A 26,285-nucleotide genomic window follows, 5' to 3' on the forward strand; every position below is an offset into this window, starting at 1 on the left:
AGGCAGCACGTACCTTACAGGACTGTTCATCTGATTAAAGGAGATGATACATGCAAAGCTCTTAGCACAGTCCCCAGCATGTGGTAAAACAGCTTATGAGTGCTTCTAATGGTTGTTATTATCGTTGTTGCTGCCAGAGTAGAGTTTGAGTCCCCCATCCTAAAGCAGGGCAAGAGTTGGGTCTAAAGCCACTTCTGACTTCACACATTCCCACCCAGATACAGAGGAAATCCAGGGGATGCTTTCAGGCTAGTGCAGTTGCCGAGGTGGTACCAGAGCCAGAAACAACCTGCCACCAGCATTCATGCTGGATAACTCCTCCTGCACAGACAGCATGTCCTAGAAACTGCAGAGATCTATAAGACAGATGGGAGGCCACTCTAAGAATTAAATGAGGTAGTAGAGAACCTAGCACACAGCAAATATTCCATCATTATTAGGCACTGTTATTATCTATCATTTTGTAAGATATCTGCTATAGTGTCTCTAAAAACATGACTTCATTAATAATAATTCACATTAATTGAGCACTACTCCAAGAGCCATCTCTTGGGTCTGCATGCCCAATGCCTTCACCTTTTCCCGATGACAGCATCCCATTTACCTCTGGGGACCTTCCTCCCTCCATCACAGTCCTCTATTCCTGACAGTCAGTAATAAATTGTTCCAGCCTAACCAGCCAGAGGTGACCAAGAACAAGCCTGTGGTCTGCTGGAATCAGATTTCTTGGCTCCAAGCAGTGAGGTGGGGCACTCCAGAGGACTCACAGAAGGATGGCAGCTCTTTTGTAAGTTTTGGGTTCCAGCTCAAGGATTCCAAGGAGGGTCAAAGAGAAGTGGGAATCAGTTCTGGACTGGATGCTGTTTTGGACTCAGGATTGAGAAAAGCAGAGATTAACTAGGGATGGAGTGCTGTCATGAGATGAGGCCACAGAGCAGTTGGTTATCCGCAGTAAGAGATGAGAATAGCAAACCAGCCTTTTGCTTTTGTCTTTTGTCAAAAGTCAGAAAGCAGCAGTCACCCAAAGAGAGGTCCTTGTGGCATTTCACAGCTGCTGCCTGACTGTGGAAGAAACACAAAGCTGTGGCTTTGCAGATGGCTTTATCTCCTCTGTCCTCCCAGCCGGCTTTTTTTCTTTTTCAGTCCAAGCTGATTTTCACTTTCAGCCCCAACTGTGACTTTGTACAAAGACACCCTTCCTCAAGACACTTGACTGTCATTTGCTAGAAAATTGGCCTAATGAGAATTCAATCCTCTGACGACTGTGACATGAAGGAACCCCCTAGAGTGTGCAAAGCCCAACCTGCAGTGATAGGCAGAACCCTGCCACACCAGCAGAGGTTGGAGCTGGGTCATCCAAGACAGAGCCCCAGGGGAGGCCGAGCTACAAGCCTCCAGTGCTGAGACGCCCATCACTTCCTGGCCTCTTTCCAGCCTCCCAGAGGACTGATTGTTTAGCTATTCCTTCCATTCTGGGAGCTATCCCAATCTTTATCCAGTAATCCTTGTTAAACCAAGCCACTGAGTTTCTATTGCTTGCCACTCCAGAATCCTAAATGACCTATCTCTGTAAGCCCTGTGTTGGCTGCTGGGGATAGAGGAATAAGATGCGGGCCCACCTGGATGTGCTCACTGACTACTTGTGACTAAAGGGAGTGATTATTCTCATGACAAGAAGATTCTTCCTTTTGTAAAATAATTCACTCTTGGGTCCTCCCTTCCTCCCCCCCACCCCTCATTCTGTAAACTTCACGATGGCTTACTCTATCCCCAGTGCCAGACCTGCAACAAGCCCTTAGTGGATTCATTGAATGAATGAATGAATGGATGGTGTGAGCATCTCCATTTCTACAGATAAGGAAAAAGACAGTGGATGGTGTGATCATCTCCATTTCTGCTGATAACTTATTAGCAGATGCTTTCAATAAGTGGTAGAGCAGAGATTCAAAACCAGTTCAGCTTGTGTCTTCCCTGCACTACACCACACTATGTTTCTCTTATTCACCTGAAAAATGAGCTCTCCTTTTCTTGGATAGGAGAAAGCCAAGGTACCAAGGAGAGATTCTAATATCAAAACATCACATTCTGATTTGGCAGGTGCTCTAAAAGTTAAACAGAATTCCCATATGACCCAGCAATCCATTCTAGGTATACACCCAAAAAACTGAAAACAGGTACTCAAACAAGCACACATACACATATGTTCACAGCTGTACTACAGCCACAAGGTGGAAACAGCCCAAAAGTCCATCAGTGAACGGATGGATAAACAAATTGTGGCAGATGCATACAATGGAATGTTATTCAGCCATAACAAGAAACGAAGCACTGATGCATGTTATAATGTAGATAAACCTCAAACACATATGCTATGGGAAAGAAGCCACACACGAAAGGTCACATATAGTATGATTCGATTTATATGAAATATCCAGAATACATAAATCCACAGAGACAGAACACATATTTGGTGGTTATCAGAGGTTGGGGGTAGGGGGAAATGGAGAGAAACTGCTTAACGGGTAGAGGGTTTCCTTTTGGGGTGATGAAAATGTTTTGGAACTAAATAGAGGTGATGATTATAAAACACTGTGAGTGCACTAAATGCCACTGAATTGTTCACTTTAACACGGTTAATTTTATGTTAGGTGAATTTCACCTCAATTTTTTTTTTTTTTTTGCTGCCCCATATGGCATGAGGGATCTCAGTTCCCCGACCAGGGATTGAACCCATGCCCCCTACAGTGGAAGTGTGGAGTCTTAATTACTGGATGGCCAGGTAAGTCCCTCACCTCAACTTTTAAAAAACCACATTCCAGGAGCTGTGCTGGCACTCAGGAACACCAAGTGTTTCCCATGGCACCTATGCTTGATGCTGTTAATTGGTTTTTAGGTTGTGCCAGAGAAGCCCTCTTTTGGAGGCAGTATGGTCAAATGGCTGGAGTACAGACAGCCTTGGTTCAAACCCCAGATCAACTACATATGTGACCTTGGGTGAATTTCTAAACCTCTGGTTACCAGTTTTCTCATCAGTGAAACTGGAATAAGGGTATCTACCTCATAGGGTTGTTTTAAGGACTAAGTGAGAATATAATGCATGCAAAGCACTTGGAACAGTCCCTAGGACACGATAAATGCTCAGTTAATATTAGCTGCTATAATTATGATGATGATCCCCCATAGTGGGTTCACTGTTTCCAACTCCTCCATTTTCAAAAGTTTTTGTCATACTCTCTCTGTTATACATTTTATGCTGCAGAGATCAGTTTCTGCCAGGAAAGGAGTTGTTCTCCTCAAAGCAGACTGACTCCCCAATGAGGAGACCTCCAGCGATGAAATTCCAAGGATGTTCCGGAGGGACCCTTCCTGGTTTTTATCTCCATCAGCAGTGGAGAGCTCCCAGGAAGTGAACTCGACACAGGATCATTAGAGCGATCCCTGTTCCCTTTGGCTGCCTGTGCAATTTAGTGCACTTATTGTGAACTCTGTTTCTTGGTCATTTGCTACGTGGGATGGCATTGTTCCCCTCCCAGCCCCAGGCTAGTTCCTGTGCTCTGTGGTGTGGAGACTTGGAGATGTGGGAAACATCCCACACAGCTGGTTAGCCAGCCTCAGAGGTCCACCCTTGTGCAGACGGGTCACTAGGCTCAAAAAACATCCTGTCCACACCCTTAGCCTATCAAACCTGTGCCTCTCACCCATGCCCAGGTCACACATTCGATTTTTTTAAAATCACTGTTTTAAAAATAATTAAAAGTGTTCCGTTTGCAAAAGGATATGCCCTGAAAAGGAAGCCTCTTCTGCTCCCTGCCCTTCAGCCTCCCAGCATTTCCGTTCCCCTGCCCCAAGATCATCATGACTGTTTCCTGAATATCCTTCCAGAGACAATCGACACATATAGGAACATATATTTATTCCTCTCTCCATGACCCCCACGCATATTCTAGCACAAATGATACATACATGGAATTTGCATCTTTTTTTAAAATTAACTATCTATCATGGTAGTATTCATATTAGTTCACAGAACTCCATCTCATTTTTAATGGATGCACTGTATTCCATTTTACAGGTACCCAAAGCTTTATCCAACCAGTTCCCGACTGATGGACATTTAGGTTGTTTCCAGTATTTGCCTTTAACAAGCAGGCTACAATAAATGCTCTTCTAGAAGGAAATGAGAATTCAATTTCCTTCTGTTGAGGTGAGGCTTCCTTCTCTTCCCTTAGCACTTTGCTCATAGAGTTGCCTGTACGTACAGGACATGTCCTATATTTTGTCCTGCGTCCTGTATTGACTGTCAGGACACCCTGAATGTCTTGTATTCAGCTTTTTTCAATAAATTACTAAAATGCGTCAGAGCTATTTTTCCTCCACGGCAACTGGTGCTTAAATCACTTAAACGGCAACACCAGCTGAAAAACGTTATCTCCACAAATAAAAATTCAACCTCTTATGATCTCCTGCAGGTTTAGCTGAGAGAAATAAAAGGGGAGACTGAGAATTAAAGGTACTTATTTTCATATTCAGGAAAGGAGAACACTGTTCTTTGGCCAAAGTCCCAAGCTGTGACCAGTAACCGCGATGATGAGAAATCACTTACGATTTTTGTTCTGAAACTCAGCCAATCAGCGATACTCTCACTTCAGTAACTATGCTTCTGGATGTGGAGAAATCCACGACCAAGCCTCTGAAAGCTAGCCAGTCAGTGACAGTCCCCACGCTCCTAGACGACAGCCAATCAGCAAGCGTCTCACTCCCAGGACCATGCTCGAAAGCCAGCCAGTCAAAGGCAACCTTGCTCCAGGGAGCAGCTGAAAGTCCTTACATCCTTAAATACTTTCTCTTCTGAAAATCCATCAGCCCCTGCGCCCAGGCTTCCCAAAACCTTCCATAAAATCAGCTCTGGCTTTGCTGGGGAGACTTTGCCTTAAAAGTGCAGTCTCACTTTCAGGCAAACAGGAAGTTCACCTTTTTTTTTTTAAATCAGATGTTAAATTCAATTTATGTTAGCTTGCAGTTTTGCAGCCCTTTCAACAGTTGGACCCAGTTTATAGTAAGTCAAGAGTTTGAACCTGTAAATGACAAATGCACTCTCACAGCTGTGAGATTATCAAATTCAATCTCTTTGATTCTTGAAGTGGTTTCTATTACTTTTTTTTCAACCTTCCTGCAATATTTTTTTTTATTGAGGTGTAACAGACATAACACTGTATTAGTTTCAGGTAAACAAAATATTTGATATTTGTAAATATTGCAAAATGATCACCACAATAAGCCTAGTTAACACGTCACCATACAGTTACAAAAATATTTTTTTTGTGATGAGGACTTTTCAGATCTGCTCTCTTAGCAGCTTTAAAATCTGCAGTAAAGTTGAACAGTAGTCACCATTACATTATACCATTACATTACAGTCACATTACATCCCATGATTTATTTACTTTATTGCTGGAAGCTTGTACCTTTTGGTCCTCTTCACCAATTTCTCCCACTCCTTACCCCCTCACCTGTGGCAGCCACCAGTCTGTTCTCTGTATCTGTGAGCTTGGTTTTTTGATGTTGTTTTACATTTCACATATATGTGTAATCATAGGCTATTCTGTTTTTGTCTTATTTTGCTTAGCATAATGCCCTCGAGGCCCATCCATTTTGTTGCCAATGGCAAGATTTCATTCTTTTTGATGGCTGAATAGTATGCCATTGTGTAATATATACTGCATCTTCTTTTTTTTAAAAATATTTATTTATTTATTTACTTACTCGGCTGCACCTCATCTTAGTTGTGGCAGGTGGACTCCTTAGTTGTGGCATGCAAACTCTTAGTTGTGGCATGCATGTGGGATCTAGTTCCCTGATCAGGGATCGAACCCAGGCCCCCTGCATCGGGAACATGGGGTCCTATCCACTGTGCCACCAGGGAAGTCCCTATACTGCATCTTCTTTATCTATTCATCCATTGATGGACACATGGGTTGTTTCCATATCTTGGCTGTTGTAAGTAATGCTGCAGTGAACACAGGGTTGCATATATCTTTTTAAAAAAACATTTCTTTATTTATTTGGCTGCTCCAGGTCTTAGTTGCAGCACATGGGATCTTCGTTGCGGCATGTGGGAATCTTTTAGTTGCAGCATGTGAACTCTTAGTTGCAGCATGCATGTGGGATCTAGTTCCCTGACCAGGGATCGAACCCGGGGCCCCTGCTTTGGGAGCTCAGAGTCTTAGCCACTGGACCACCAGGGAAGTCCTAACATATATCTTTTCGAATTAGTGTTTCATTTTCTTCGGATAAATACCTAGGAGTGGAATTGCTGGATCGTATGGTAGTTCTAGTTTTAATTTTTTAGGAACTTCCATACTGTTTTCCATAGTGGCTGCACCAATTTACATTCCCACCAACAGTGCACGAGGGTTCCCTTTTCTCCACATTCTCGCCAACACTTGTTATTTGTTGTCTTTTTGGTAACAGCCATCCTGACAAGTGTGAGATGATACCTCATTTGGTTTTGATCTGCATTTCCTCATGATTAGTGATGTTGAGTATCTGTTCATGTACCTATTGGCCATCTGTATATCTTCCTTGGAAAATGTCTATTCAGATCCTCTACCTATTTTTAATTGGGATTGTTTGTTTTTTGCTATTCAGTTGTGTGAGTTCCTTATGTATTTTGGATATTAACACTTTATCAGAAATCTACTTTTCTGTATATACGAACCCCCAAATATAAAAGAGCAAGCATAACTTGTGCTGAACTTTCTCAGCAGTGAACATTTATTAAACAAGACAGAAATCCCTTTTGAAAGTTTCTGCAGTATGCAGTTGTTCATTTAATATAAAAAAGATGAAAAAACAGACATAAGCCAGCATATATTAACAACTAACCATAAGAGATGTATGATTTCCTTAACTAACACTAAGGAAAGTGCTAAACAATTTTTTATTAGGAAAAATTAAGCAGATTAAGCAGATAATACAATCACAGCAGAAATGTAATGGACTTCCACACCTGTATATCATCATCATTCTTTCAACTCAAGTAAGTGTTTGGATGTACTACCACCAGAAGTGTTTTCAGGTTCCAAAATTGCAAACAAATTTTCAAATGCTAGGATGAAATCTACTGCTATAATAACAATATAATAGCTCCATTTATTACTACAGAGATTATCAAAGATCTAAATGTCTCACCCTTTCATGGCATAGCCAAAATGCAAATAATCACAGTGCAGAAACAAATTTTCCTTTGTGCAATATTTTTCTTGTGAAAAAGGCTTGCATATAAGGCTATTGCAAGTAGAATGCCTTTCAGATGAGACTTCAGAAACAGTAAAAATTTTTGCAGACACTCTCTTATTGAGTTAAGAGTTAATCACACACACACACACACACACACACCACACACACACACACACACACATAAACCAAAAACAAAGGGACACGGGAAACTTTTGGAGGTGACGGATAAATCTATTACCTTGATTATGGTGATTGCTCCCCAGGGAATGCATATGCCCATACTCATCAAATTATACACATTAAATATATGTAGTATTTTGTATATATTTTAAAAAGTTAGTACTGCAAATCAAAACCACAATGAGGGACTTCCCTGGTGGTCCAGTGGTTAAGAATCCACCTTCCAATGCAGGGGACACAGGTTCGATCCCTGATCAGGGAACTAAGATCCCACAAGCCATGGGGCAACTAAGCTCATGTGCCACAACTACTGAGCCCGCACACTCTGGAGCCTGTGCCGCAACTGGAGAGAAGACCACGCACCACAACAAAGAGCCTGAGTGCTTCTATGAAAGATCCCGTGTGCCGCAACTAAGACCCAACGCAGCCAAATAAATAAATTAATTTAAAAAACCCCACCACAATGAGATATCACTTCACACCTGTCAGAATGGCTATTACCAAAAAGACAACAAATAACAAGTGTTGGCGAGAATGTGGAGAAAAGGGAACCCTTGTGCACTGCTGGTGGGAATGTAAATATTGGTGCAGCCACTATGGAAAATAGTGGCTCAAAATATTAAAAACAGAACTACCATACGATCCAGGAATTCCACTCCTAAGTATTTATCTGAAGAAAAGAAAAACACGAATTCAAAAAGATGCACCCCGGGCTTCCCTGGTGGGGCAGTAGTTAAGAATCTGCCTGCCAATGCCGGGGACACGGGTTCGAGGCCTGGTCCGGGAAAATCCCACATGCTATGGACCAACTAAGCCCGTGCACCACAACTACTGAGCCTGTGCTCTAGAGCCCGTGAGCCACAACTACTGAGCCTATGCACCTAGAGCCCGTGCTCCACAAGAGAAGCCACCGCAGTGAGAAGCCCATGCACCGCAATGAAGAGTAGCCCCCGCTCGCCACAGCTAGAGAAAGCCTGCACACAGCAACGAAGACCCAACACAGCCAAAAATAAATAAATACATAAATAATAAAAAATAAGATGCACCCCTATGTTCACTGCAGCATTATTTCCAAGATATGAAGCAACCTAAGTGCCCACTGATAGATGAATGGATAAAGAAGATGTGGTACATATAATGGAATATTATTCAGCCATAAGAAAAGAATGAAATCTTGCCATTGGTGACAACATGGATGGACCTGGAGGGCATTATGCTAAGTCAGATGGACAAAGACAAATACTGTATGATTTCACTTATACGTGGAATCTAAAAGCAAAACAAATGAACAAACATAATAAAACAAACACAGAGAACAGCAGGCGGTTGCCAGAGGGGAGAGGGGTGGGGGAATGAAAGAAATAGGTGAGAGAGATTAAGAGGTATAAACTTCCAGTTACAAAATAAGAGTCATGGGTATGAAATGTATAGCGTGAGGAATATAGTAAATAATAATGTAATATTTTTATATGGTGGCAGACGGTAACTAGATTTATTGTGGTGATCATTTTGTAACGTATAGAAATATCGAATCACTATGTTGTATACCAGGAGCTAACACAGTGTTGTAGGTCAGTTATACTTCAAAACCAGACAAACTCAACATATACACACTACTATGTATAAAATAGATAATCAACAAGGACCTACTGTATAGCACAGGGAACTCTACTCAATATTCTGTAATAACCTACATGGGAAAAGAATATGAAAAAGAATAAATATATGTAGGGACTTCCCTGGTAGTCCAGTGGTTAAGACCCGCACTTCTACTGCAGGGGTGTGTGTTCGGTCCCTGGTCGGGGAACTAAGATCCCACATGCAGCGCAGGCTCAGCGGCCATGGCTCATGGGCCCAGCCGCTCCGCGGCATGTGGGATCTTCGCAGACCGGGGCACGAATCCGTGTCCCCTGCATCAGCAGGCAGACTCTCAACCACTACGCCACCAGGGAAGCCTGAGGCAAGGAGAATTTTAAGAGGTGCTCTGAGTTCTGATTTGGATTGTCTTTAACATTCTTCTAGAGACATTACCAACAACTGTAATTGTTTTGGGTTGCCGGACTGTTTCTTTGAATATAACTCTGGTGAAAGGATAAAAATAATAATATGAGATTAAACTATGTGAAATTGCCAATATTTAGTTTTTTGACCCAGAAAAATGACAATTTTTGTATGATTCAATCTAATAAGTGATATTTATGGAGCAGCTGCCACGTGTCAGGCATAGTTCCAAATGCTTTCCACGTGACAATGTATTTTTTTTTTTTTTTTTTTGCGGTACGCGGGCCTCTCACTGTTGTGGCCTCTCCTGTTGCGGAGCACAGGCTCCGGACGCACAGGCTCAGCGGCCATGGCTCACGGGCCCAGCCGCTCCGCGGCATGTGGGATCTTCCTGGACCGGAGCACGAACCCGTGTCCCCTGCATCGGCAGGCGGACTCAACCACTGCACCACCAGGGAAGCCCCATGACAATGTATTTTAATACTCAAAACAACCCTATGAAGTAGCTACCATTACTCTCCCTATTTTACAGTTGAGGAAACTGAGGCACAGAGATTAAGAAAGTGCCCCAGCTAATAAGTGGTTGATCTAGCATCTGAACCCAATGGGCTCCAGAGCCAATGCTCTGAAACATGTGGGGCTTTGGCTTTTATGTGCAAGGTAGTGAGCTAGGTGGTATGGGAAATGCAAAGATCAGTGAGAAACAGCTACAGGGAATGAAGGTAAGACATGGCCTCAGATAATTAGAAAACAGCAAGTAACAGGAAGAAAGGCTCAGCAGAAGCTTTGGCAGGGGATTCCACAAACATGGCGGAGGGCAGCACAACGTGGGAATGTGTGGTCTGAGGAATGGAGTCTCTGGTGGGTCAGATGACGCACCTCCATGCACAGGGGAGAGAAACAGGGGTTGAATCCCCTGCTTAACACCTACCCCACCTATGGAATTTTCCTGAGTGTGTTATCTATTGCAGCATAACAAATGACTTTATAATTTAGCAGCTTAAACAACAAATGTTTATTATCTCACAGCTTCTGTAGGCCAGGAATTCAGGACTGACTTAGCTGAGTGATTCTGGGTCAGGGTCTCTCATGAGATTTCACTCAATATACTGATCAGAGTGGCACACTTGTTACAAGTGACAAGCCTACACATTATAATCACCCAAAGTCCATAGTTTACATCAGAGTTCACTCTTGTACATTCCAGGGTTCAGACAAAAGTATAACCACATGTATCCACCATTACAGTGTCATACAGGATAGTTTCACTGCCCTATAACCTCTGTGCTCTACCTATTCATCCCACCCTCCCTGCTAACTCCTGGCAACCATCTTTTCATTGTCTCCATAGTTTTGCCTTTTCCAGAATGTCATAGGTTTGGAATATTACAATATGTAGCCTTTTCAGTAACACACATTTATGTTTCCTCCAGGTCTTTTCATGGCTTGACAGCACATTTCTTTTCAGCCCTTATTGTAATTATTGCTTTCAGCCATTAAGTTTTGGGTAATCTGTTATGCAGCAATAGATAAGTCAATATTCTTCCAGAGTTTCCCCTAACTAGTCTCAGGGAAGAAAAGATATTATTTTTATACTCCCTCATTCATTCACCCAACTTAAACCCAACAGAGTATATTTGGCTTTGGACATAGCTAGATCTAGGCAGCTCAAATGATGTCACGGGGCTTTGTATCTCTTTTCTATTGTTTCTACTTTCCTCACTGGCAGCTCTAAGCTTTCCTGGATTTCACAGCTCAAAATTCCTTTAGAAGAAAGGTATCTCCCCACAATACCAACATAAACCCCAAGGAAGACCTGAGTCATCTCCTGTAACAGTGAGTCATGTTTTTAATCTCAAGACATAGAAAACTCTACCAGCAGTGGCTTAAATAAATACCACACGGATATTTGTTATTTCCTTAGAGGAAGCCCAGAAGTAGAGGCCTAGCACTTGTCAAACATCAAGGACTTAAGTTCCTTCTATCCTCCACTCTACCCTCATGTTTATTGCCTCATAGTTATAATATGGCTTCCCCAGCTCCAGGCATCACATCTGCCTTCACCACAGGAAGGAAGGAAAAGGAACACAGGCTGCATAGACAAACTCACAAGCAAAAAACCTGGGGTGGGGAGGGACTCACAATTCTTTTAGTTAGCCAACTTAAGTTCCAAAACAAGAGGATGGAAGGATGGGTCTGGGTAACAGTTTAAACCCAGGCATGGAGTGGGAGGAGCCTGAGGAGGGCAGAGGTTTAGGGTAGAGAGTATTTCAGGGTTAGAGAGAGAGAGCTGTAAGGAGGGTAGGAGGAAATAAGGGGTATCGGTAACATGGCTAGCCATGCTATGCTATGCTAACACAGTCAGCCATCAGTTTCCCCAGGAAATTGGTTCCAGGACCCCCACAAATACCAAAATCCATGCATGCTCAAATCTCTTACATAAAATGACACAGTATTTGCATATAACCTACATACATCTTCCCATATACTTTAAATCACCTCTAGACTACTTATAACACCTAATACAACGTAAATGCTATGTAAACAGTTGCCAGGCACAGAGCAAATTCAAGTTTTGCTTTTTGAGAACTTTCAGGAATTATTTTTTGAATATTTTCCATCTGAGGTTGGTTGAATCTGTGCACTTGGAACTACAGATATGGAGGGCCCACTGGTTTTCATTTAATGCTTACAACAGCTACATGAGGTCACTATTACATAATTTCCACTCAATTCCCAAGTTCCAGATAAGAAAATGAAGAGTTGGAGAAGCAGAGTCATTGGCTTGAGTCACTCACTCAAGTGGATATTGGCAAGACCAGAATTTAACCCCAGGCCTTCCTGATTAGTCCGCATGCAGAATCAAGAGCCTCCAGACTTAACAGACACCTGCACTGGTTCCCTACAGAAAGGGTAACTCTGGGGAAACAGGCCCAATTAAGGTCCCATGAAGTCACTTCCTGTACCATTTGAGGGCAACTGCTGCAGACCTGGAGGTATCATCTGAAGTGTTTGGAGACTGGGGTGGGAACCTCACTGTGAAACATCTGCAATCCTCAGGCTGAGATGAGATTTCTAACTGAATTTAAAAAAACAAAAGAACAAAAGACACGTACACCAACACTGAGGCCAAAGAACAAGTCCCTCAAACTGTGTTAGCTCCACCGCCCGGACTCATCAGGGCCTCACCATTAGAAGCCCACTCTCTCAAGCTGCTCCGGAGCCGCAGCGAGGCCCAAGGAAGAGGCGAACTGAGTCACGGGAACTGCAGGATGTGGTCGCCCAGCTGACTGTGGACCACACGTGTGGTGTATTCTCATTTCTGTAAAATACAATGTAAGGATATTCACGAAAAATCACTGAGGATGTAGTCTAACCTGTTAGCAATGATTACCTGAGGGTGGGGAGTAGAGGAGACCAGGGACCTACATTTTTCTCTAGTTCATACTGCTGCAAAGATGGATTTTTTTTTTAAGGTAGAAAAAATCCAATTATATTTAAAACAAAAAAGCAGTAATATCTAGGTAAATAAATGATATCTAAAAAAAATAAACTGAAGGCAGAACCAAGCCCAGCCCTAGAGGAAGCGATTCTGCTCTTCCTCCCGCGCCCCAGCCCCAGCACTGAAAAACCCTGCCCCAGCCCCCGGCCTTGGGGACTGCATCCCTGGGAGCGGCCTGAGACCCCCCCAAGTCTCCCTCCTCCACCAAACCAGTCTCCAAGCCCCGCCCCCCACGGCTTTTCCGGGGCCTGCACAGCCCCTGAGCTAAGAAAATGGGAGCCCCTGGCCCGCCGGGCAGAGTCCTCCCTGGAGCCGCGGACCCTAGAAGTCAGCCCCGCGGGCGGAGCGCGGCACCGCGTGACTTGCAGCCACATGACCCACGCGGGGCGGGGCCGCCAGCGCAGTTGCTGCATCAGCCGCGGGAGGCGTCCGCGTAAGTGGGGAGCGGGGTCCGCGGGGACCCTCCTCGGCGGGGTTCCGGGCGCTGCCCAGCCTCCGACAACCTGGGGCCGGGACCCCCAGCGGTCCGCTCGGGCCCCCTCCCCGGGAGGGGCGATGGGATCGCCATTGGGGTGGGGGAAAAACTCCTGTACCCCACGGACCGCGGATCCGGCCACCTCAGCCTTGGCCTTCCCACTCTGATTTGACCGCAGTGCGGCGGGGAGGACTAAACGCCCTCCTTCCAGAGCGATTACCTTTGCCGCGAGTTCTTTGGGGGAAACAGGATCTGCAAAGCAAGGCAGGCCGGTGGGAGCGCCCCTCTCTGGTACTGAAAGAACACACCTCTCCAGGCTTCCACCTGCTCTAGTGATCCAAGATGATCCCATGACCTCTCTGTTTATTGAGGAGGAGTTCAACAGTAGAGTATCTAGCCAGGTGGGGGTTGTCGAGGGGTGGCGAAGGGGGGCCTGGGTCGAGCTGCAAGATAATAGCCAACATGTTATATTGAATACTATGTGGTTTACATGCATCTTCTCATTTCATATTCACCATCATGAAATTTGTCAGGTAGGTGCTGTTGTCCCCCTTTTCCCGTAAGAGAAAACAGGCTCAAAGAACTTGGGTCCTTAACCAAGGTCCTGCAGTTGATCAGTGGAGGAATCGAGATTAGAACCCAGGCCTGTCCCACAGCAGCGCCTCCCGGTGGGTAGTGGAGGCACTTGGCCCAGCCTGTCAGTGCTCCGTGAACTTCCCCTTCTGGGCTCAGATAGCATGGAGAGAAGGCCTTCTCCCCTCCACCCCTTTCTCCTTACCCCTTACCACTGATTCCTTTTGTCATCTACCCCTGCAGGACAAGATGAAGCTCATCATCCTGGACCACTATTCTCAGGCCAGTGAGTGGGCAGCCAAATACATCAGGAACCGCATCATCCAGTTTAACCCAGGGCCAGACAAGTACTTCACCCTGGGGCTCCCTACTGGTGCGTTGTGAGATGGGGAGGGTGGGTGAGGGCATTATGGGCTTTTAAGGGGCCAGGTAGGTAGGCCCATTCAGCCAAGGGACTGCAAGGAGGGCTCTGAGGTACTGGCCCTATGAGTGAACAACTCCCCTGTCCCTGGACATACGAAACAGAGGACCCAGCTTCCTCTGGGTTGGTTTGTTGCTGCCTGCTCCTGAAGAGTCCTGGAGTAGAAGGGATCTTGGTTAGGCAGGAAAAACTTTGATTTTTATGCTATATCCTAAGCCAGCTCTTGTCAGTCAAGTTTCCTTAACAGAATTAAGTCCTAATACCTTAAGGCATACGTTTTATGTAATGAATTAATTTCTCTTCTCTGCATCTAGAGTGCTACTAACTAAGCGCCATCCTTGGGAGAATTGAGAAGATAGTCACTCAATGCATTTTCTGTAAGGCTTAATTAAACACAGGACCTAAGTGAAAAACAGTCCTAGTTTCTTTGGGGAAAAAAATCAGAATTTTGCCTTTACGGGAGGATATTTTGAACCCAGTTTTTCAAGGCAAATGTTCTGATTATTTCTTTCAGAAGTGGGGTGGATTTGCCTCAGTGACCAATCCACTATTGCAGGAGTCTTCAAGCTTTTTCTGTATACGGCCAAATAATAAATATTTTACATTTCACTGGCCATACAGTTTCTGTTGCAGCTACTTAACTCTGCCCTTGTAGCTCAAAAGGAGCCATAGACAATCCAGAAATGAGCATGGATGTCTGCCAGCACTGACGTTTGAGTTTATACAATTTTCATATATCACAATATTCTTTTGGTTTTTAAAAACTTTTAAAGTGTAAAAACTACTCTTAATTTATGAGCTCTACAAAAACAGGCAGCAGGCCAGATCTGGCCTGTGGGCTGAAGTTTTCCGACCTCTGCCCTAGAGGTTTGTGGGAACAGTATATTCAGGTAGGTATCTGTGAAACCACCAGCGTCTCAGGCTGTGTCGGGGCTGTGCTAACATCCTGTTTTCTAACCGTGGAGCCACCCTGGGTCAGAGTCTGGGCTTCTGCTGAAACCCCTCCCCATTTCCCCATCATCTGCAAAATTAGATCCAAGCCCCTCAGAGTAGTGTTCAGGGACCTCCACGACCTGGCCCCTTCCTGACTGTCACACTTGAACCAGCACAGCATTTCCATATGGGTTCCTTGGAACATTCCTGCTGTTAGTTGAAGCACCCTCAGGGTTCTGGGTGGAAGCCACAGAAGCCGACTCTGGCTAACTTAAGCAGAAAAGGAATTTATTGGCTAGATATTAGAAGCTCACAGAATTGATGGGAAGGCACAAGTTTGGAAAACGGACATGATGAAGCTCAGGGGGAGGACAGGGAAGCTGTGTGGCTCAGCCATGGCTAAGACCATGTCACAGGGATAGGCTGATTATTTTGTGTGGATGGGGCTGCCACTGTCATTCATTCAGCAGATACTTATTGAATACCTGCTGTATGCCAAGCTGTTCTAGGTGCCAGGGATACAGCAGTGAACAAAAAGAACACAAATTCCTGCCTTCCTAAAGCTTGAATTATGGTGGGAGAGACAGATAATAAACAAGTGAATTAGCAAAATATAGAGTATGTTAGATGGTGATAAGAGGGAAGGAGAAAAATGAAGCAGGGAAAGGGGCTAGCGAGTATTTAGGCAGAGGTGGGAGTTACAGTGTTGGATATGGGGGCAGGGAAGGTCTCTCTGAGAAAGTGACATTTGAGTAAAGGCCTAAAGAGGTGAGTTAGCTATGCAGATACCTGAAGGAGAGCATTGCTGGCAAAGGGAACAAACACCATGTGCAAAGGCCCTGAGGTAGAATTGCTTGAAGCAGGATTCCTAGCTGGGGAGAGAGTTAGCCAGGAGCCAGGTTATATAGAGCCTTTGTTAGGACTGATTATAACTCAGAGTGAAATGAAAAGCCATTAGTGGGTTATGAAAAGAATGATCTGATTTGGGTGGGGCTTTTTTCTTTCCATCTTCTTTTTTTTTTTTTTTTAAATATACTTTGTTTTTTTTTGGGCCTCATTGGGTCTTTGTTGCTGCATATGGGCTTTCTCTAGTTGCAGCTCTTCATTGCGGTGCTCAGGTTTCTCTTTGTGGTGGCTTCTCTCGTTGCAGAGCACAGTCTCTAGGCACGTGGGCTTCAGTAGTTGTGGCTCGCAGGCTCTAGAGTGCAGGCTTAGTAGTTGTCGCGCATGGGCTTTGTTGTTCCGCTGCGTGTGGGATCTTCCAGGACCAGGGTTCGAACCCGTGTCCCGTGCATTGGCAGGCAGACTCCCAACCACTCTGCCACCAGGGAAGCCCTCTTTCCATCTTCTTATTTTTAAAAGTTTCATGCATTCAGAAAAGCTGAAAGAATAGTACAGTACCACCTACCTAGATTCACCAATTGTTAACCTTTTGCCACATTTGCTTTCATCTCTTGTGGCTCATGTTCTGTCTGTACACACACACATACACACACACATTTCTTATGAGCCACTGGAAAGTAAGGTCCAGAAATCCTGACACTTTACCTCTAAATCCTTTAGTACATATCTCCTCAGAATAAGGGCATTCTCTTATATAACCACAATACTATTATAACACCTAAGAAAATTAAAAATCATTTCATAATATCATCTAATATATAGACTATATTAAATTTTTCCCCTAATTGCCCACATTTATTTTTTATAGTTTTTTAAAAAAATTAATCCCAGTGTCCAGTCAGGCTTCATGCATATTTAGTTTCTTAATCGACAGCAGTCCTCTTGCCTTTTTATGGGTTTTATGACTGACTTTTTAATGAGACTCAACTCGGGTTTGCTGCTCCGAGGGGAAGTCTTTCCCAAACCCACAGGCTAGCCTGTACCACAGCCTAGCCTGTACCACAGCCGAGATTACTGCTTCGTGTCCCCACTCCTAAACAGTGAGCTCTTCCAGGGTGGCTGCTGTGTCTCTCACTTCTCTGCATCACCATCATGTACCTCTCAGGTACTGGTTGCTCAGCGAATGTCATGTCAGTAATTAAGTCTGACATTCACTCAGGTGCTAATCGTAGTCATTTCAATCATCAGTGTGCTGAATGCTAGGGATTCAGCCGTGAACAAAACAGACACAGCCCTTCCCTCCTGGAGCTTATAGTCTAGGGGGGAAATAGGCATTAAACCAGCACTTAATGGATGGCAGTTGGGATTGAGCATTGGGTAGGACTTCAGATCTGATTTGTTTCTGTCAGATCTGACAGGTTCTCCTGGTGGAGCATCCCTGATTCATTCCCGGGCGCCCTCTGGGCTTCCAGGAGCTGGGGGCTGAAGGGGGTTCATGGCTGTGGCCTCTCTTGCAGGGAGCACCCCACTTGGCTGCTACAAGAAGCTGATTGAATACTACAAGAATGGAGACCTGTCCTTCAAATATGTGAAGACTTTCAACATGGATGAGTATGTGGGTGAGTCTTGGGAGAATCGTACTCCTCCCCTCACAGGATCGGCCCAGGAGAGGACGGGGGAGGTCTCAGGGAACCAGTGGCATTTGGGGGTAGGCTCAATTGGTGATACTGTAACTTCCAGGCCTTGGTTCACTCAGCTATGACATGAGGCTAATAAAGCTAACCTCATAGGCTGTAAGCATTAAGTGATATAACAGGTGTGGAAGCTTCTTGATCAGAGCAAGCACTTAATGAATTCCAGCATATCTCCTCCCCTGCCTCCACCCCAACTCCATGCCATTTCTTTCTGGAACAAATGGCTGCAAATGGGATCTGGGGTCCCATGGCTGAGGTGTGTGCCCCCCCACACACACCAGTGTCTGTGTCTGGACTTTCTCTCTACTGTTCATCTTCCAGTCCCCTTCCTGCCAAGTATACTGGGAAGGGAGCTGAGACTGGTGTCCTTTCCACTGATGCAAAGTGGCACCTTGGACTTCTGTCACCCTCTCCACCTCCACCATCGTTTTGTAATGGTTACGCCTTAAAGATTCTATTTTTTTTAATTGTGGTAAACTACACGTAACATAGTATTTACCATTTTAACCATTTTTATGTGTACAGTTCAGTGTTAAGTAGATTCACACTGTTGTGCAACCAATCTCCAGAACTCTTTTCATCTTGCAAAACTGAAACTATCCACTAAAAATCAACTGCCCATTTCCCCGCTCCTCAGGCCCCTGAAACATGCACTTTAAACATTGTTTTTCTTCTTGACTGAAAAAAAATCTTTTTTTGGAAGCTCTGAGATAATTCTCTCCAACCACTTGGTGTTCCAGTTGGGGTTCAGGCTGAGCAGGGTGTAACGGGGGGTGGGGTGAATGGTGAGGTGGGAGGCACAGGGTAAGGGGTGTTCTTGCTTCCTTTCCTGATGGGCCCAGCCCTACGCCCCAGAGGCTAGCCCACCTCCAGAGGTCCAGACTGATCCTGGCCTCCAGCCATTCTCTTGTGAAAAGGAGATCAGAATGAGGGCCCAGGCCCATGGTCATGGGCACGACACCAGCTCAGCTTACTCCGAGTGGCTGGGGGTGAGAGGGCTAGTGCCCTAGGCTCCCTGATGGGCTCTTCCCTGAAAGTGTCTCTGGGGGTCTGGGGGTATCCTGGCATCCTTGGGAGGGTGCTCTTGCTCAGCCTGGCATGACTGAGTGCAGCCATGGCCCCACAGGCCTTCCTCGAGACCACCCGGAGAGCTACCACTCCTTCATGTGGAACAACTTCTTCAAGCACATTGACATCCACCCAGAAAACACCCACATTCTGGATGGGAATGCAGCTGACCTGCAGGCTGAGTGTGATGCCTTTGAAGAGAAGATCAAGGCTGCGGGTGGGATTGAGCTGTTTGTCGGAGGTGAGCTCGACGCCACAGCAGGTGTCCAGGGCAAACCCAGGGTGGCTGGAACACATGAGAAGGAGACAAGATCCATGCCTGTCTGCAAACAGCTCCCTCTCTCTGCACCAGTGACAGTGGGGTCACTTATTAGCCTGAGGCAGCAGGGAAGGCACAGAGTGGGAGCCCTGGTGCCCCGCCCTGCCTCTGCCGCTCAGAAACTTTGTGATCTGGGGCATCTCCTCTTTCTGCAATTTGATGCCTTGTCTGTAAATTGAGGTATTTGGATTTGGACTCCGAGATTCTCTCTATTCCTCAGACAAGGTTTTATGGATCAGTCATGGGACTTAGTTAAACATAATCACAGACTCATGTAGTTCCAGGAGATTCCACCATCAGCCCCTGCATGCTAAAAATAGTAATTGAACCCCAGAGAAGTTTTGTGACTTGCCCAAGGTCAGCCAGCCAGAGCAGTGGAGAGAGGGTGGGGACCTAGGGTATCCCGCTCTCAGGTTTATGCGTGTTCCTGCCCTGAGTTGCCCTCTTACACTTCTGTCTGTCACGGCCTCTGGAGTCCCCCATGGGGGGTGGGGGTGGGAGGCTGAAGTCGAACAGTCTTTGACTGCTCCAGATTTAACCCTTCTTTACTTCAAGGTGGGGAGGAAATGGCTAGGAGTGCTCATGTTCTGAGATTTTATAAACTTGGCAGCCCCTTTCCAGGCCCTGTGTATGTTTTCTTCGGTGTGACTCCATCCCAGCAGGGATAGAGAAGTGGCAGGAGAGAGAGAAGTTACACTTGGATGATCTGGGGGGCAGAGGCTTTTGGGATTGCTCCCTACTTAGCTTTCTGAGGGTGGCAGCAAGTTAACAATGTCTGTGTGTGCCTCAGCTAGAAATGAGAGGGGAAGATCATATGCTTAAAGTGTACCTTTAAATGAATGAGGTGAGAGACACGGTTTTCAGGGATTTTTTTCAGACCCCAGGTGGGGAAGGAGAGATTGTCCATTCTTGAAATCATGGATCCCTGGGACTGACAGGGCTGCCCTGTCTCTTCTGGGCAGGCATCGGCCCTGACGGACACATTGCCTTCAACGAGCCAGGGTCCAGTCTGGTGTCCAGGACCCGTGTGAAGACGCTGGCCATGGACACCATCCTGGCCAATGCTAGGTTCTTCGATGGAGATCTCGCCAAGGTGCCCACCATGGCCCTGACGGTGGGTGTGGGCACTGTCATGGATGCTAGAGAGGTAAGGGCACAAGGGATCCACAGGCCTTCACTGGGGGGCTGGACTTGGCTTTTTGCTGTTAATTTCAACTATACAGGTACCACCTGAATCCATTTTATTAAAAATGAAGACATTGTAAATAAGGCTAAAATCCCAACTGACCCTATCACTGCTGTCCTTCCTCTCTGGAAGTAACCATTCTTCCCAGTGTGAGGTGAAACCTTTTCAGCACTGACTGCCCAGGAGGCCACAGGCTCCTGGTCTCTGCCTACCCAGCACCACTAATATCAGAATATGAATTTGTACCTGTCCAGGTACTGAGAGGGGCCCTCTGGTTCCCTGCAGTTGGTGGAGGCCACTGCTTGAAGGGAGGTCTCCCTGCAACCGCAGGATGCTTGTGGTTATAGCCCTGTGCTCAGGGATTCATAAATGTGGAGAAGTGTGATTGAAATAGTGTCTTGAACTGAATTGAGTCTTTCTATAGAAATTTGGGTATCATTTGAATTTTTTGTAGTTCCAATTTCCTTACCTTCATTAGAAGCATTTTCTCTTCCTTTCTGATATATTCAGTGGGAAGCAGCTACAGACATTTTAGCTTTAAGTTTCTTTGCCCAAGTCTGTAAACAAACATGTAAATCATTGAAAAAGTTTCCCTGTCTAAAGTGAATTTTTGTGAAATGAGCGATGGCAGCAGATTTCTGTTGGGTAAACCTTGAATCAGTGCCTCAGGAGGTCATTCTGCTGGTTTTGGCCTTGCAGCTTATAAACACTACAGTTTGAGGGCTCTTCCTGTGGTGTGCAGAAAGGACCTGGGGCTGGAAATCTGGAAATTCTCTTTTAAAATGAGTTCTGGGGTCCTGAACAAAGAGTCACCTTCTCTCTATGCCTCTGTTTTCTCATTTCAAGAAAGGAACAGTAAATCCTGCTCACAACTCCATGGCACAAGTGAATTACAATGAAAGGATATCTGGAATGCTGAGTTCTTTATAATCACTTTCTGGCACTTAACATTCTTTTTAATTAAAAAAATTATTTTGTTTTATTTATTTATTTTTGGCCGTGCCTCACGGCTTGCAGGATCTTAGTACCCTGACCAGGGATTGAACCCGGGCCCTTGGCAGTGAAAGCAAGGAGTCCTAACCACTAGACTTCCAGGGAATTCCCACACTTAACATTCTCGATATTTTAAGTGTTGAGGGGAGTCTGTGCCTGTTTTACTTAAACAAAAAGCATTACTCCAAGTCACATGAGCAGGTCTAATACTCTGAACTGAAAGTGACCAGATTAAGAGGCAGCTTTATTGGGATTCAACCTTAGCAGCCACACAGATAACTCTCACCATTGCTTCCAAGGCCTCCCTAGAGGTACAAATCAGGACCCCTCTTTTTCCAGTTTGTCACTGTGAAAACTCACCCAACCTAGGGGCCCCAGGACCCAGTGTCAGAACTGTTGGGATAAGGTGTGGGCCTCTATGTATGGCACATCTGTTCACAGGGCACTTTCACGGTCATCATCAAAGGTGCCAGGAGGCACTATCATGTGGTGGTCAAGAGCATGGACTCTGGGTTAGAAATGACCTGGGGTAAGTTACTGAAACCCCCATCACAGAGTCCACTTCCTTATCCTAGAATGTAGGGATAACAGTGCTCCCCATCTCAGGCTGCTTGTGTGATAAAGCACACAGAGCGTGGAGCAGTGTGCCATGTGCTAATGACTTACAATGACACATAACAACAATAGTCCTTACAATTGTTCTGGGTGTGGCCACGAGAATTCAGGTGTCTAGACTCCCAGTTCCGCTGCTCCTTCTCCTCCATCACAGGCTTGTTTTCTGATCCGCAGGTGATGATCCTCATCACGGGTGCTCACAAGGCGTTTGCTCTATACAAGGCCATCGAGGAGGGAGTGAACCACATGTGGACCGTGTCTGCCTTCCAGCAGCATCCCCGCACGGTGTTTGTGTGCGATGAGGATGCCACCCTGGAGTTGAAAGTGAAGACCGTCAAGTATTTCAAAGGTGAGGGTGGGGTGGGTCAGGGAGTAGGTTGCCAAGTTCAGGTGTGCCAGGAGTGAGGAATGGATCTAGCTTGCATGCTCTGGCCACTTTGACAACTATGATTTTAATAAAATCAAACCCTCCTCTCAGAATACAGTTTTCTCTTCCATCCATGACTATTTAAGGGTCCATTTCTAGAGACCTGTTTGCTCTGAGGAGGAGGAAAGAAAATGAAATGAAAGTTGTAGTTCAAGGGCAGTTTGGTAATCTCCTTGCAGTGATATTGAGCCTCAGGTTTTTTATCTTTCCAGATCTTGTACAGGCCATTTCCTTGTAGTCAAGGCACTGAACTGTCATGCACATCTTTTTTTCTTCTACTTAAAGCGGACACTCACTGCTTTAAATAAACTTATGTGAAAATCCTCATTTACTGAGCAGGCAAATTAGGAATTTGTTCTTTGATGAAAAGATTAATCTTTTAATGGCCAACTCTCCTACAGACTGAATTTATAACAGTCCCATAGATTCTAGCATTCATTAGGAATAACAAATTATTATTTTTTTTTGCGGTACGCAGGCCTCTCACTGTTGTGGCCTCTCCCGTTGCGGAGCACAGGCTCCGGACGCGCACGCTCAGTGGCCATGGCTCACGGGCCCAGCCGCTCCGCAGCATGTGGAATCTTCTGGGACCGGGGCACAAACCCACGTCCCCTGCATCGGCAGGCGGACTCTCAACCACTGCGCCACCAGGGAAGCCCCGGAATAACAAATTCTTTTCCTATTCTTAGGGTGTTTATTATTTGGGCCCACAGAGAAAAGATGATGAGTATCAGTTCTAGGACAAAATTTGAGAGCTCCTGGATGTTACTGTTGATGATCATGGAACTCTGCCTCTACCTGCATTAATGACTTTTGTTTTTAATTTTTTGTAGGTTTAATGCTTGTTCATAACAAGTTGGTGGACCCCTTGTACAGTATCAAAGAGAAAGAAACAGAGAAAAGCCAGTCTTCTAAGAAACCATACAGTGATTAGCCTGTGCTAATCCTAGTGTCAAGTACCTCATTGGGACAGGCAGGTCTTTCTGGAAATTGTCTTTAGGAGGACAGAATTATACTTCTTTAATCTAGTACGGTTACTCCAGATAAGTGGGTGAACTTATTATTCTTGGCTATGCAGCGTGGAGTCTAGTCATGGAGTTTAGCTACTTGGTTGTAACTTACTGTTAATCAGAAAAACAATCACTCCATAATTTTGATGTCAGCCTGACTAGGGGGTTTTAGCTTTTTGTTCTGTCTCTGACACTGTTCACATGTACAATACACTCCTGCCACCAAGTTCTATCATTATGTGCACTGATTCTCAATTGGGAGGGAGTTAGGGGCTTATGTATATGGGACAAAACCTCTTTGGAAAGTCCTGAGAGCCCCTCTTGAGCAGGCCTGCCCCTTATTTGGGAATCACTGTTTTAGATTAAGGAAGAACACTCAATGTCTAAAATCAGTATAAGGAAGCGGTCCCTCTGGTCAGTAACAAGTGCCATGGGAAGGAAACTATCCCTTACTTTCTTTCCCCAGTTTTTACTGCTCTTTCAGTTGGCCTTTCCGTGAACTCAGAGGACTCCTTGCAGGAGGATTTGGGTGGGTAGGACTAAGAAGGAGGCTTGTGCTGATAAACTCAGAGCCTCAAGGGGCCCAGCCACGTCAAACTCCCCTCCATCAGGGACCTTCCAGCACCAGGAGGAAGGCGGAAACGCTTTTCCCACCAGAGCCCTGTGTTTTGTTCCAAGGTCTCACTGTGGCACCTCTCAAACATGCTCTTTCATAAGTCCACAAGGCCAGCAGATACTGTCAAGTTCAGCGTTGTGTTCAGTCAAGGTGATGGAGCCAGGGCAAGCAGCTTAGCTGAGTTAGAAACAACACACGAGTGACATGTTCTACATCCCTAAGAGCTGAGTGCCAAGAAACATACCGTTTCTAAAGTTGCCTCATGTCCTTTCCCCACTGAAAATACCCTGCCCTTCTAACCCTCCCAGGTTCGTGTGTCATGGTCTGATGTTCCCAGAACATCAGGAAATACAATGCTTTTGCTCCTTTATCCTTCACCCCTTGTTCACAAGCTGTCCACTGCTCTGTCTTCTTTTACTCCTCTGCCTTGATGGTTTGTATGCTGCCTCCTCCTCCCTATTTCTGTGCCCATTTGAAGCTGCTGCTGCCTCTATTTCTGGGAAAGACCTTTCAGAGCCTGGCTCAGGCCTCTCTTTAAGTGCTGTGTTTGGTACCAGCATTTCATCTTTAGCTTTTATACGTGATTGTGCTGTCATTCTGTTTTAAGCTAATGGATCAATGGACTTGTTTACAATATTTTCTATTAAATCCAGTATTTTCAAGTAAAATGTGTTGTTTGTGGACTTCCACCCCCAAAAGTCAGAAGCTGGTTTGGGTTGATATTTATACATTTTGAGAATAGCTAGCGAGCAAAGCTTCATACTCACTCCTCACAGCAGCTCGGCAGGAAGTCACAATCATAGCAACTGTTGATCTTCTTCAATCACCAGAGGGGAAAATAATCAAAATATTTCATAAAAATGAAGTGCCTGTGTGAAAAAATTGTAGGAATGAACAGATGAGCAATAAATTATCCAATTCTGGCTCTACTTGGCATCCAAATGAAGATATGACTGTTAAATAGAATAAGGCAGATTTGTGACCAGGAGGGATGTATCAACTGCAAGGTATGGAAAACAGGTTTAAGTTTTTTTTTTTAGTTAAAAAAGTCAATATAATGGAACATCTTGGGTCAACATAACCAACTGAGGTACAAGTAGAAGTTGAAAGAAGGGTTTACTTTTTTAAGAACTGTATTAAGATAATTTACATTCCCATAGAATTCACCTGTTTTAAATATAAATTCAATGATTTTTATTAAGTTTATGGAGTTGTACAACTCCTCACCACAGTCCCTCTCTATCATCCCCCAAAGCTCCCTACTCCTACCCCAGCCCAGGTGCCCACTCATCTACTTTGTCTCTATAGATTTACCTTTGCTGGACATTTCATATATAAATGGAATCATACAGCAGACATCTTTTGGATCTGGCTTCTTTCACTAAGCATAATGTTTTTGAGGCTTACCCATATGACATGTAGCAAGCAGTCCATTCCTTCTTATTGCTGAAGAATATTCCACTGTATGGATATACCACATTTTGTTTATCCAGTAAAGAAGGGATTACATTTTAAGTACATATGTTAATAGGAAAAAAATCATATTAGAATGAAATGAGAAAGGATTTAGTGATGACAGCTAAACTGGAGATGTCTGTATGAACTCAGGACCTTAAAAAGATATGTCATGGGAAAAGAATCTTAAAAAGAGTGGATATATGTATATAACTGATTTACTTCACTGTACAGCAGAAAGTAACAACATTAAATCACCAATACGCCAATAAAAATTAAAATAATAATAATTAAAAAAAGAAAAGATCTGTCTTTCCCAGGCCAGTTTCCCTGGCGGCCCAACAGCCGTGTTGTCCTGCTACAACCAGCTCTTATGCAGATCAAGTGGGATGTATACTCCTGGGCCAGACTGGGCCTCTGATACCACTCAGGGCTTCTTGGAGAGGAGAAATTATATGTTTTGGGGCAGGGATCACAGTGGGCCTGGAATATCTTGTTCCCAGAAAACAAGGATGCTTTAAAAAATGTCTGAGGCAGTACCGAGAGGACAAAGCAGCCCGTTTAATGAGACTCCTATTGGCCAGGTTGTGACAGTTTGATCAATAAAGAAATATTAAATACAGCTAAGTGGAAGAAGACATACAGATGGCCAAAAAGCACATGTAAAGATGCTCACCACCACTATTTATCAGAGAAATGCAAATCAAAACTACAATATCACCTCACACCAGTCAG

At 44.8% G+C, this 26,285-nt stretch overlaps 2 protein-coding genes across 2 annotated transcripts in view; one reads left to right on the forward strand and one right to left on the reverse strand.

Moving 5' to 3' along the window:
- NDFIP1 (Nedd4 family interacting protein 1) overlaps positions 1-13,664 on the reverse strand; it is a 127,434-nt gene extending 113,770 nt beyond the window's left edge. Inside the window, exons 1-2 of the mRNA XM_079701882.1 lie at positions 13,618-13,664; positions 12,610-12,742 (exon numbers count right to left, since the gene is read on the reverse strand). Of these exons, the coding sequence (XP_079558008.1) occupies positions 12,610-12,612 (3 nt within the window). The 5' untranslated portion in view covers positions 12,613-12,742; positions 13,618-13,664. The remainder of the gene's footprint in view (positions 1-12,609; positions 12,743-13,617) is intronic.
- Positions 13,665-14,219: 555 nt separating this feature from the next.
- GNPDA1 (glucosamine-6-phosphate deaminase 1) lies at positions 14,220-23,403 on the forward strand (the record flags this gene model as incomplete). Its single annotated transcript, XM_079703346.1, has 6 exons — positions 14,220-14,343; positions 17,685-17,786; positions 18,988-19,170; positions 20,211-20,395; positions 22,217-22,391; positions 23,303-23,403. The coding sequence occupies 6 exons, from the start codon at positions 14,220-14,222 to the stop codon at positions 23,401-23,403; spliced, it is 870 nt and encodes a 289-aa protein (XP_079559472.1).
- Positions 23,404-26,285: the final 2,882 nt, after the last annotated feature.

The sequence above is a fragment of the Hyperoodon ampullatus genome (genome assembly GCF_949752795.1).
Source record: "Hyperoodon ampullatus genome assembly, chromosome: 4".
Taxonomy (NCBI): domain Eukaryota; kingdom Metazoa; phylum Chordata; class Mammalia; order Artiodactyla; family Ziphiidae; genus Hyperoodon; species Hyperoodon ampullatus.